Source organism: Nylanderia fulva, unplaced genomic scaffold, assembly GCF_048542155.1.
Source record: "Nylanderia fulva isolate GAGA-0341 unplaced genomic scaffold, ASM4854215v1 Scaffold4, whole genome shotgun sequence".
In the NCBI taxonomy this organism is placed as follows: Eukaryota; Metazoa; Arthropoda; class Insecta; order Hymenoptera; family Formicidae; genus Nylanderia; species Nylanderia fulva.
Genome location: NW_028190476.1, coordinates 3,585,730 through 3,598,938, shown reverse-complemented (window position 1 = coordinate 3,598,938; position 13,209 = coordinate 3,585,730). Strand labels below are relative to the sequence as shown.

The 13,209-nt window shown below is 34.2% G+C and overlaps 1 protein-coding gene across 2 annotated transcripts in view; it reads right to left on the bottom strand.

Annotated features, from left to right (window-relative positions):
• RhoGAP102A (Rho GTPase activating protein at 102A) overlaps positions 1-13,209 on the bottom strand; it is a 47,676-nt gene that overhangs the window by 4,144 nt on the left and 30,323 nt on the right. For both annotated transcript variants that reach the window (XM_029311733.2, XM_085486068.1), the window contains 6 exons: positions 6,942-7,157; positions 6,218-6,368; positions 5,798-5,988; positions 4,253-4,482; positions 2,695-2,803; positions 1,125-1,452 (listed from right to left, as the gene is read on the bottom strand). In XM_029311733.2, the coding sequence (XP_029167566.1) occupies positions 1,125-1,452; positions 2,695-2,803; positions 4,253-4,482; positions 5,798-5,988; positions 6,218-6,368; positions 6,942-7,157 (1,225 nt within the window). The remainder of the gene's footprint in view (positions 1-1,124; positions 1,453-2,694; positions 2,804-4,252; positions 4,483-5,797; positions 5,989-6,217; positions 6,369-6,941; positions 7,158-13,209) is intronic.

The following is a 13,209-nucleotide window of genomic DNA, read 5'->3' as shown; positions in this document are numbered from 1 at the left end:
ATATATGTAATATTAAAAATGTTACATCTATGAGTGGAAAATTACAACTAATATATACGTTACATGTAACATGCTTAAGTATATAACATTTATATACTGTGTTTGCTGGGTAAGAGAAAGAGAGAAAGAGAGGACACGTGGGTTTTGGGATTCGCGCGAGCTTAGATGTTACTTTACCCAGCAAACACAGTATATAAATGTTACATGTAACGTATATGTTAGTTGTAATTTCCCACTCATAGATGTAACATTTTTAATATTACATATATTACATTATAATTATATTGTCATATCCCAAGATAGCATTGACTTATCAATACATCAATGTGCTATTTGGTATATATTACAATATAACTACAATGTAATATATATTCAAATGTTACATCTATGAGTGGGAAATTACAACTAACATGGATGTTACATGTAACGTACACGTTATGTTATATTCCGTTTTATTATAGCAATGTAACAATTATATATCGGTGTTTGCTGGGTATATTTACTTCTACCTAATAGTTTATTTGGAGAAGATCAAAAGCTTTGAATCGCTTTATTTATTTCTTTTTCTTAATCACTGCTATGTTATTAAGATGCGTCAGGTATAAGCTGCTGTATATTTTAACATTTATTTGAAAATGTCTAATATGCAAAATAATATTTATATTATAAAATAAAGTAAATAATTTTAATATCAACAGAGAAATATTTGAAAATCACGGAGTTGTAAAAAAAATACATATATTAGGCAAAAGTTTTAGAGCTTCGAAGGGGGACGTAATATCGTGACTTTTTTTAAAACCACTTTAATTTTTTATAACAAATTGATTCCTCTCAATATTCAGCATAAAAAGTTGTAAGAGTAGGATGGCCAAAAAAGTGAATAGTTTACGAAATATTTAATACCTCGACAGAATTTAAAAACTATGAAATATCTCGTGAAATATTCATCTTTCGATAATCGTACCTCAATAATTTGTTTTTATGCGCGAAATAACGAGAGGAGATCAATCGGCACGAAGAAAAAAAACACAGTTGTTTTTTAAGAAAAGGTATATAATTTGCAACTAGGCAACTCTACATGTACTATCTATGGAACGACATCGAATTATATATGAAACGCGAACCTTCGCTGCAACCAGAGATCGATCTCTGCCTCTGGCGCCTCGGGGGAGCGCTCGGTTGCTTCGGCGCTTCCTCGATGTAAGGAATGTCCGGATCGTCGAGGTTCAGGGTGAACGCGTCGGACATGGGTATGGTGAGACTAGCGGTAATCACTACTGGCGAGGACCTTCGGCGAGGATCGGACGGATCTTCGCTCGATCCGCTATCGACGCTGTTGCTTCTGCCTTCCTCCTTTCTTCGGCTTCCTGGCCTCTTGGGCCGTCTCGGCCTTGGTCCTATATCACCGCCGACGCCGGCGGTCTGATGCAGACACTGTTCTCTCGTCCACATCTGAAACGAGAGAATGTTATTTTCGATTAACAACGTCACGCGTAATAATTTAGGAATAATGCTTTAATATATAGAGATGAAATAGTGCTGAGATAAAATTATATTCTTTTATGTAATTCTGTATAATTTTACACAGAGAATCTTCTCTTAGAATTCTCTTAGAATTTGTATTGGAGTAAGAATTTTATAAGAACGTCAGTTTGCTGTGTTTGAAGTTTCTATGATTAATATTTATCACAATAAAAATATTAATGCCTTCCACACAAGAAGATATAACATATGTTCAATTAATTTTATAATTTTACTATGTACATATTAATATTTTTTATTGTGGTAAATATTAATCGGAGAAACTCTTATAATATTCTTCCAAATACCTATTGTCCCATGATTTTTCATCATGTTTTTCAGGGTAAATTATAAGAAAAATTCTCTCCGTGTAGGTTTAATCTCTCTGGGATTTTCAGTGAAACAATTTTAGTGTTTAAAATTTTTTGGTTAAATTAAGTAAGTTTGAAAATGTCAAAAAGTTTTAAAGTTAAATTGCTTTTATTATACATCCACACAAGAAGATATAACATATGTTCGATTAATTTTATAATTTTACTATGTATATATTAATATTTTTTATTGTGGTAAATATTAATCTTAATATATTAAATATATTAATATATTAATAATATTTTAAATAATATTCTTCCAAATACCTATTGTCCCATGATTTTTCATCATGTTTTTCAGGATAAATTATAAGAAAAATTCTCTCCGTGTAGGTTTAATCTCTCTGGGATTTTCAGTGAAACAATTTTAGTATTTAAAATTTTTTTGTTAAATTAAGTAAGTTTGAAAATGTTCAAAAAGTTTCAAAGTTAAATTGCTTTTATTATACTGAAGAGCGATCGTATGTATATATATATATATTCTGATAAAACTCAAAACTGTAATTTCGAGAGATGGTATATAATCTTAAAATCACAGATTTTTATCTGAGTACATAATCGAAGCACTTGAGGGAAGAATGGTTTAAAATTTAGGAGTATATGGTTTGACATTAACAGCGAATCTCGCAATTAAGAGCTTAGTTCGTTCTCGTTCCAAACATTTAAATACGTTTCCAAGAGAGTCTTTGACGCTCATAAAATGTACCCTTTTTAAGCCAAGTCCTTTGTCTCTCTCTGGTCTCAAGTTGTAAACATTAAATTTAACAGCCGGATAAACGGATATAAAATGCATGAATTGTACCTTTCTCGTCGATGTCGTCGTTGCCGCGGTGTTTGTTGACATAGTCAGCGTCTCCTCCACCGAGAACGTCTCCGCCTCGCTACAGGGATCCACATCATCTCCGCATTGTCTGCAAAAGCACGTACGGCACTTTACTTCGACGTTTTTGTCTCAATATTATTACACTGTGATTCGCAAAGAAGGGCGTAAATACGCGTGGAACATCTTTACCTCGGGCGGTATCGATCGCCGCGCGTAAACGAGAGACTCCACTCCCGTTAGGTCAAGGACAAAATTCACGACTCCGAAAAACCGCCTTTTTTCACAGGAATTTAAAATACCCGATAAAATATTTTACGCGACCGAAGAGCCGTTCGGAGACCAATAATATGTAACGCCCTCAATTTTGCGAAGTTTACAACTTCAAGTCTATAGATCTATCTAGTATATATCTATGACACTTGAGAAATAACTTTTAACAAGTGTATATGTACTTTGTAATTTTTAATGTAACTCGTAGCTCTATGTGGTTCTTGTACTTTCTGTCGTGAACTTTGTTTCTTTGTTGAAGCTACAGAATATTTAGATAATTCTTTATGAATTATGAAACAGGCAAATAATATGATGAATATTTATAATATGAAATTGCAAAATAATGAGAATTTTATTTTAAAGCTCCTGGATCTTTGCTGCGGCGATGTTAAATTGTGACGTCAGAGGCGAGAAAGCACACGCTGAAAATTCTTAGGTTCATTTTTAAATAAAAAGATATTTCGATGAAACACTTTAAGTATTTCAGATGGCTTTTAAAATACCGCGAAAACTATATTTTTTATTTGACATTCAATCAACAACTGTAAAATAATCTTAATATCAGACTTTGTCGTGCAGAATGATTGCACATGTGCAAAAAGCAGGCTGGGCCCCATATTACAATCGTTTTACAGCTGTTGATTGAATATATTATTAAGAGTGTGCTAAAGCCATCTAAAGTGCTGTTTCATCGAAATATCCTTTTATTTCAAGATGACATCCAAGAATTTTTAGCGTGTTTTTTCGCCTCTGACGTCACAATTCTAACATGATCAGCGAGAAGCCTACCCAGCAAACACAGTATATAAATGTTATATATTTAAGCATGTTACATGTAACGTATATGTTAGTTGTAATTTCCCACTCATAGATGTAACATTTTTAATATTACAGTATATTACATTGTAGTTATATTGTCATTATATCCCAAGATAGCACTGACTTATCAATACATCAATGTGCTATTTGGTATATAATTACAATATAACTACAATGTAATATATATTCAAATGTTACATCTATGAGTGGGAAATTACAACTAACATGGATGTTACATGTAACGTACACGTTATATTACCTGTTATATTCCGTTTTATTATAGCAATGTAACAATTATATATCGAAGTTTGCTGGGTTAAAACTGATAAGAGGAAATTCTCGTTTTCATTCCAAAATTATCGCGGTTTCGGTTATAAAAATGAAATATCCACGCATCCCTCCTGATATTAATCGAGGCTCGATTACTCAGGTAAATCGCGATACTTACTCTTCGACGCGACGAGACAGGGCGATGTCCAGGTCCGCCGGATGAGTGTCCATCATATGCTGGTAGACTTCGTCCACCAGCGCCGCCGGTATCGTGAAAAGAGTCGACGTGTGTTCCAAAAGCGTACGTACGACGTTTATCACATCTATTCTCTCCTCGGCTCTCTCCGTTGAGACCTCCGACCTCATCTGGCTGGGTTTCACGCAGTGCAGGATATTCGGGGCGAACACCTGGAATACGCGGTATTCGTGTTTCTGATTGTTTCGCGTCGTCCGTGAAATACGATCTATCGACTTCTAATTTAATTAAAACAGCGAATTTTTTTCGCCGTTTTTCGATGATTGACGGTAGCCGAGAGCGCGTGTTGAATTAATTAATCTCAAAGCTTCAGCGCAGAAATTCCTGTTCGCGATATAACAATATAACGATTGACACGGGCAGCAGAATCTTGTGCGAGATTAAAAAAAACGAGATCCAAGTTAATTTTCAATCTCAAGTAAACAATTTTTCCCTGACATTTTTTCTTAAACAATTATTCTTTCTCGTTGCTTGGATATGCAATTAAAAATACGTAACGACGATCACGTTTGCAGATTTATCATTACGAGCAATTTAAATTTTGGAAATCTGCATCGCTATATAATTTAAAAAACGGGAATTTTTAGATGTAATAAGCAAATAAAAATGTCGATTACACGCGTAGAGAGTTTTACACGCGTAGCAGAATCTTATGAATTTCCAATCTTTGCCAAGTAAACAATTTCTCTCTCTGACATTTTTTAAACAAATATTCTTTCTCGTCGCTTGAATGCGCGATTAAAAATCTGTAACGACGATTATGTTTGCAGATTTGTCATTGCGAGCAATTTAAATTAATTTTTAAGCTCTTCCTCGTTACATAATTTAAATTTAAAAAATGAGAATTTTGAGGTATAATAAGCAAATAAAAATATCGATTACACAGACGCTTATAAAGATCAAAATTCTCTCCGTTTAACAAAATTGATAAAGAAAAAAGAAACGCAAAAATTTCACCGTCGTACTTGAGCTGATAAAAAATTCTTCTTGCGTATGAATTTTCAATCTTTGCCAAGTAAACAATTTCTCTCTGACATTTCTTAAACAAATATTCTTTCTCGTCGCTTGAATGCGCAATTAAAAATATGTAACGACGATTATGTTTGCAGATTTGTCATTGCGAGCAATTTAAATTAATTTTTGAGCTCTTCCTCGTTACATAATTTAAATTTAAAAAATGAGAATTTTGAGGTATAATAAGCAAATAAAAATGTCGATTACACAGACGCTTATAAAGATCAAAATTCTCTCCGTTTAACAGAATTGATAAAGAAAAGAGAAACGCAAAAATTTCATCCGTCGTACTTGAGCTGATAAAGAATTCTTCTTGCGTATCTCGACGAAAGTCAACTAGGTGCAACGCGCCGACTAAGGGGAAAGTCAACTAGGTGCAACGCGCGCGAATTGAAGAAAATCAAACGGGGAATATCTAAGAGAAATCGAAGTCGAAAAGTGCCGGATACTGACAGTTGCGAGGTTGGTCGAATCCATTTTATTTCCCGGAATCCAATCCCCGGTCTCGCTCTTCTGGTCCTCACTGTTAGCCGCGACGACGCTCAAGAAGTTCAAAAGTGCCCAGAGTGTCTCGCGATTGGGCGTGGGCAGAAGTTGAATGAGATGCTGGAGAGCTTCCTGCTGCAACCGTCTGTTCCTGATCTCTGAAAAAACATTCGAATGACTCGTTTTATCGCGCCTTCGTCGTGAACGTTCCTTGAAAATCCACGGGAAAAACTTGAAAACTCGGAGGAAACAAATGGGGAAAATCAATCGACATCTATTATTGCGTAATTAAATTTTCGAAAAACGTTTATGGATATCGCGAACTGAGGTGAAAAAATGGGAGAGAGATAACATTCGCGAATAATTTTTATGTCGAATCTAGCTTACTTTGCGTGTGCACGAAGGCTTGATAGAGCTCCCTGCAAAGCAGAGGATCCGGCAGATCGCGGAAATATTCCTTCAGAAGAGTGGCTACGTCGTGAGGACACTGATCGGCGCCTATCTTGGTCTCCCGACCGCAATCAAAGTCTTCCCTTAACTGGAATTAATTACAAACATCACGCTTAAGGTTGCATAAATAATGTCTCTCTCGTTTCCGAAGAGAGAGAGAGAGAAGATGTGTAATTGTGTCGTTTGAGTCGCTTTAAATAAAATTAAGCGACTAATTTGTATTCTCAAAGTAATCGATTTTCCGCTTGATAAATGTTTAATTTCCACCGACGATCGGAATACGCAGTAATGGACAATATTACGGAGGCTAAGACAGAATCCAATAATCCTATATCTTTCAAAAATAGATTGTTAATTTAAGCTCACATTAACCCGAAAAACTAATTCAAATTATATCATTTAATTTTTTACCAACAAGAAATTATATATAATTTTCGTTTAAATCTACATATATGTCCTTTTTTGAAAATAAAACTAAGAAGAAAACTTTGCTTGCAGAATAATTGGAAGAAAATGAGACAATTAATAACGTATAAGAGAGAGTTTTTGAGATCGCCTCGCAATATCTTTACATCGAGAAATTTTATCTCCGAAAACTTCTGCGTGACGTTAAAGCTAATGTCAAAGTATTCTCATCGATTATTGAAAGAGGACGTCGTACCTGCCTCACCCTCTTCTTCGAGGGTGACACGCGGAACACGCCTAGCGTTCGAAGACCAGTGGCCTCGAGATGCCTAATGCATTGCCTTACGATGGCCGGCACCGCGTCCCATTCACCAGCGGGACTTCCTCCACCGCTGTCACTCAGCTCGAGCACTCCGGAATCGCTTCCTGTGAGAGCACCGCCTTTCGACGACAAAGACTCGCAGGAACCACCCTAGATCGACAGAGGAAAATATCATTTGCATAACAGGGGATAAGTAAGTACATAGAAAACGAAGAACAATTTTTGTGACTAAATTAATTTAAAAACTATAAATTAATAAACAAATAAATTGATAAAATCAAAAAGATATTCTGCATATATGATGTATCTAAATAAGTGTGAACAATTTTAGGAAATGATTCTTTGTCGAAAATTAAAGGGCTCTTTTTATATAAATATATACTCTAAATTTTAAGTTTTTATGTTTTTAATATTAATAAATATCCTTTTTATTAGTGGAAAATACCCACCAGGTTTCATTTTTTTAATTTGTCTGAAATTTAAATTTTAATTTGTCATAAAGTGTAATTCCTTAGGGAGGGATTTATTTATATAAGAAACTCCCCTTAATTTTCGACAAAGAATCATCTAAAAATTTTCGCAGTTATTTAGATACACCCTGTGTAAATACAAATTCAAGTATGAATATTATGGCACAGATATTAAGTGCAACAAAATTATTTTAAATTCTTCTATACTTATTTTGTCTAATGTGACTTGCGCTGATAAGAAAACAAGTTATAGAAGAATAATTTAAAAATAATTTTATTGTATTTAATATATATATATATATATATATATATATATATCTGGCTCTTACTAGCCTTTTCCATATTTAGAATATGAATTTCTGTGACATCCCGAGATATATATAATACTGACTTTTTTTAGTAAAATATATATAATCGATAACGGAAATTGTGGCACACTTTTAACGTTCGATGGCCTGTATTCGTTCGTTTTTAAGCTAGAATGCGCGAAAATAAAAATTTGCAAACATCGATATAAACGTTCTATGAATAAAATCAGATGTTTAATTTCACATGCAGATACTGTAGAGACGATATTATTCTGTACACGATAAATTTTGCGAAAAAAAGATTAACTCGGCGGTGTCAAAATATGCACCATGATGAAGCATTGAAGCGCGCGAAATCGTTTTCTTCGTGTGTCGAGAACGCTAAAATAAAGTCCCTCGCGAAATTGAGGGTTCCTAATTAATCCGTGGTTAAAATTAGCGATCCCGTTCCCGTTCTATTCACGTCTCCGAATTCATGATGTCACCTCGGACGCGAGAGAGACTCACGTGACGTCGACACGAGAATTCTACGTCGTCCTATCCTCACCGTTGTACGTATATCGATCGATCAATCAGGTTAGGCGTGGTCTCGCAAAGATGCCAAGAGAAAAACGATAAGTAGAGCTAGAGATTAAGAGATCTTCGATGATATCTTTCTGATTTTAAAACACAATTTTCGCGCCAAGTTTGTTCCATTTCTTCGATTATAAGACATAAGAAAAAACGAAATTGTTTTTAGCTTCATTTCCGAGAAGAATAACATTTATCGTGATACATTTTTCACGAACGTCAGCTTTGTCAGATTTTACAAGAATGACAATTAATAAGCTGTTATTTAATACCGTATCGTAAATTATATTTCTTCGTACTATAAAAAGAAAACAAAACAAAAGTGTTTTTATACCTTAATTTCCGATAAGGATAACATTTATCGGGATATATTTTTCATGAACGTCAGATTTTACAAAAATTATCAAACAATTATTATAATAAACTAGTATTTAATACCGTATCGTAAGTTATAAGACGGAATTTCTCGCACAATAAAAACCAACTGTACAAATTTTTGGTATCGCTCGAAGAAGTTCTGTGATCTCTTTTTCTCTTTTTTTTCAGTGTGTTAATCATTTAATCTCATTGATCGAGAATAGCTGGAAATAAACCGCGAAACAAAATTATTTTTAACTTATTTCCGATAAGGATAACATTTTTTATAAAAGTCAACTTTATCAGATTTTAAATCAGAAAATTAATATGTTATTATTATTTAATGTTGTATCGTAAATTAGACGATGGAAATTTTCGCGCGATGAAAACCGACTGTAAAAAGTTTTCGTGTCGCTCAAAGAAGTTCTCTGATCTTTTTTCTCTTTTTCCAGTATGTTAATAATTTAATATCATTGATCGAGAATAGCCGGAAGTAAACCGCGAAACATACGCGCGAGGGCGGATTAGAGATATTATAAAATATATCGATGCTATTTCTGCCGATGAAGCATAGATATTTCGGGTCCCGCGAACAGCTGATTTAACCTCCGGTAAAAATTTCAAGTGCAAGCGACACCTCAATTTCTGGTTACGACGGTGCTTTATTATCGGTTTCAATTATCTCGATCGATTCGGTCTAATATTTAGTTTCTACTTTTTCCTTATTGCTCTTTCTCTCCTCTAATAAAATTACTTTTTAATCTCTTTAGTTTTTACTGTCTCTTATTTTAATTGACACTATATATCATACTTTTTTTAATATATACATCACATTGATACAAATTTGTACTAATAAAAATATCTATTCCTCTTGAACGTGTAGGCGAATGCATGCATCAAGTATTTCATCAGTATTACGACCTTTCGTTCACAGATGATTTAATAATTGTAATTAATTCTGAATATCGAGTGTAGCGGGATTGAAACCTTGAATCAAACAAACACCCACAGGTGCACAAATTTCGCTCGAAATAAATAGAAGAAGCAAAATTTTATCATATCTTAAAATATTTTCCTCAAGCATATGTATATTCGTTCAAGGAAAACCTCTAGATTTTCAATCGTGTGTGACTCTTTTCATAAAGAATTCTCATATACCTATACGTACAACTTGTAAACAAATTTTCTCGAAATTAATTTCATCGATTGGATCCACACTAAAGAGAAAATACGTTGATTCCGGAGCAGAATGGTATAAAAACAAACGGGAAACGTAGGCGGGACGAATTAATTTCCGCCGATCGTTCGGAATAATGACATTCGTCAATGTCGGCTGGAAGAGAGCGATTGCGGAAGTGCGTCGGATACAGCTCTTCCAGAATCCCGATTCGCGATGTGGAAATTACGATCGTGTTTGCGGGTGCAATATTTGTCTTTCCTCCCCTGTCAATTTACTCATCTCTCCGTTCGATTTATCTCGAGACGAAGACAGTTAGGAAAAAGGGACGAGGAAGGTTGCGCTATCGGTTTATATTCGGGAAATTTATACGAGTAAAAGTTTTGTTAAAAAATGTCAAAGTTCGTGTCCTATAAAGGTCAAATATCAATTCGGGTTTACGGTGGTTGGGCGATATAAAATTTATGTCCGAACATTTGAGAAATCATCTGTGAACCATCTGTGGTTTTTTATCCTCGTTTTCGGAGAAAAGACGCTTAAGCGAAAACGATTTGCCCTTAATCGAAAATTTATTACAAATTTGATCTTCAGGGCTTATATACATAATATAATTTTAAAGGATGTTTTAAAATTTTCGGAAAATTTAGAGTCGATTTTTCCTTAGCGAAAATATAATTTCGTAGAAAGGTCATCATTTTTTGCAAATTCCTAATTATTCTAATCATATACTTTTGTAATTGATTATATAAAATAAACCACCTAAAATTAACAGAACGCAATTTTAAATCACAATAATAGTTTAAAACGGAAATTCCTTCTTCTTAATTTCTTGTAATTTGAAAATTATCGATGCCTCGATATTTTCGCTAAAAGAGAAATCATCTTTATTCGATTCAATGACATTTAATTAAAACCCTATAAATTCGAATTACTATTCTTGAATATTATTTCTGTCCATACCGTATCGTGAATAACAATAAGGTGAAAGTTTGCATGACGCATATTGCGAAAGTTAATTAGGAAATTCTATGAAACTGAAATTGAACTGTGAAATTCTCGAAACTGATGAAGTCGTTATGCGAACGGAAACGGAAGCTCGTAGTCGCTTAACTGCTACCCTACTTTATTGCTCCTGCATCGCCCGCGGTGTTTCTTGCAAGAGGTCTCAATAATAAGAATCAACTTTGATTCTCGATTTATCAAGATGGTTATAATTGTAATAAAAAGTTTTAATAAAAGATATCTCTTTTATATTTACATATATATATGTATGTCGTATATATAATATTGAAAATATCGGTATTTACATTTCGGATTCCACGTGAAAAAAACAAAAATTTTCCGCTGCGCGATTCATACTCTCAAAAGTCTACAATTTAATCAGAGAATTATAAATACCGCGAAGAGAGAAGAAAATAGCTAAATCCTCTCGAAAATAACTATCCAGAGAGACATCGTGAGACTGTTATTTTATTATATAATAGTGCGAGTTATCGTAGGTTACGGTCGGGCTATAACTCTGTTGTCGAAACCAGACGTCGTAAGGTATCGAGAATAATATTGCATCGCTTGTAGATCGAGAAACCCACCAATCTGCCTTCTCAAAATAACGATGAACGAGTCCGTTCTCGAGCAAAAAAAATTGTTTTTCTACCCAGACGACGGCGCTTCTGAAACTGAAATATTCACTTCCGATTAGGATGTCAAAGATCTGTCACATTCAAAAGAGGACGAGAAAGTTTTGTAAGATGAAACTTACGCGACGGCGACGTACTTTTATTTCTTCCTATAGACGTCTTTCATAATAAGAATAAAAGCAAATAGTAAAGGTATATACTTCACTTCGCTGCACTTAAAGTATAGTCTTAGAGTATACAAACTTTTCCTCTGAAAGTAGAAATTTATATAAAAACCCGCCCACTCTTTCTCTCTCGCTCTCTGCCAGGACATAAGTTAAAGAATTCCACGAAGCCACATGATGTTGGGGGATGACGGAGAAACGAAAATCTCTTTTTCTCTCAGACAATTTCTATCCTGTTATAATAGAAGTTTGAAATTAAATTCCCTAATCATTGATCACTGTTCAAACTTCTGAAGAATGATCGATCCCGGGTCAAGTTTTCAAAGAAAAGTTTACCGCAGAAATTATATATATAATATTAAGATCGATGTTGGGGGATCTCTTTCATTGCTTCTTGTAATCTGAGAATCCAAAAAAAAACTAAAAGACTAAATATAACATTATTAAATATATACATTTATATATTTCTATGAACATCAGTCAATTTAAACCTCTGGTTGAACTATATTTTTGTCTCTTTTTAAGAATTTATTTAAAAACACGACGTATTCTCTTGTTACGTGGAAGCTAAAACCTAATGCGAAAAATTAGGCCTGTTTCTGCCAACGTTGATTAAATTAAACCTCTATATCTTTGTCTCTTTTTAGGAATTTATTTGAAAACGCGATGTGTTCTCTTGATACGTGGAAGCTAAAACCTAATGCGAAAAATTAGGTCTGTTTCTACCCACGTTGATTAAATTAAACCTCTACATCTTCGTCCCTTTTTAAGAATTTATTTGAAAAGTTTGAAGTTAATCGACATTGGTAGAAGCTGGCCCTAATTCCCTCGTGGTATCACAACCCTGACCACGTCTTAAGACAGAACATGGAGATAAATGGCGTGCTCGTGGCCATCGGTCAGACGTATCCGTCGAAAAATAACCACTTGCAAACTCGACGTCTGGCAAAGCCGCGTCGCAAGTGGTCATCGATAAACCGCCTGCTCTCGACAAGCCCGATGACGCAACACGGGATGATGTCGTTAAGCGATATGACGTCGACGAGGAAAGAGAGATCAGTCCTCGATGTTTCGACATGCCCGACGCAGAATTTTGGGCGTTGTTCAATTCGATTTTTCTATTCTCACGCTACACTGAAAAAATTAACTAAATTAATACATACTTAAAGTTCAACACCGCCAAATGAATCATGTATTTGAAACAAATAAATATTTATTTGTTTTGAAAAGGATTTTCTTGTATCAAATCAATATTTTTCATATCAAAAATCAATATTAATATTGAAATAAATACTTATTCAAATTAAATAATTTTTTTCAGTGTAGCTTTTACGTTACTATACGTACATATAAGAGAGCGAGAATTGTCTTAAATTTTTCTAAAGAAATAGGTACAATGTATAAAGACATATGCGTTCCGTCCGCGAGAGTTCGCCTTCTAACTTGCCTTGTTTATTACACGGGCTAGAAGAATTACATAAATTTCGTACTTTGTCGTGTAGAGTACGAGTACCGTTTT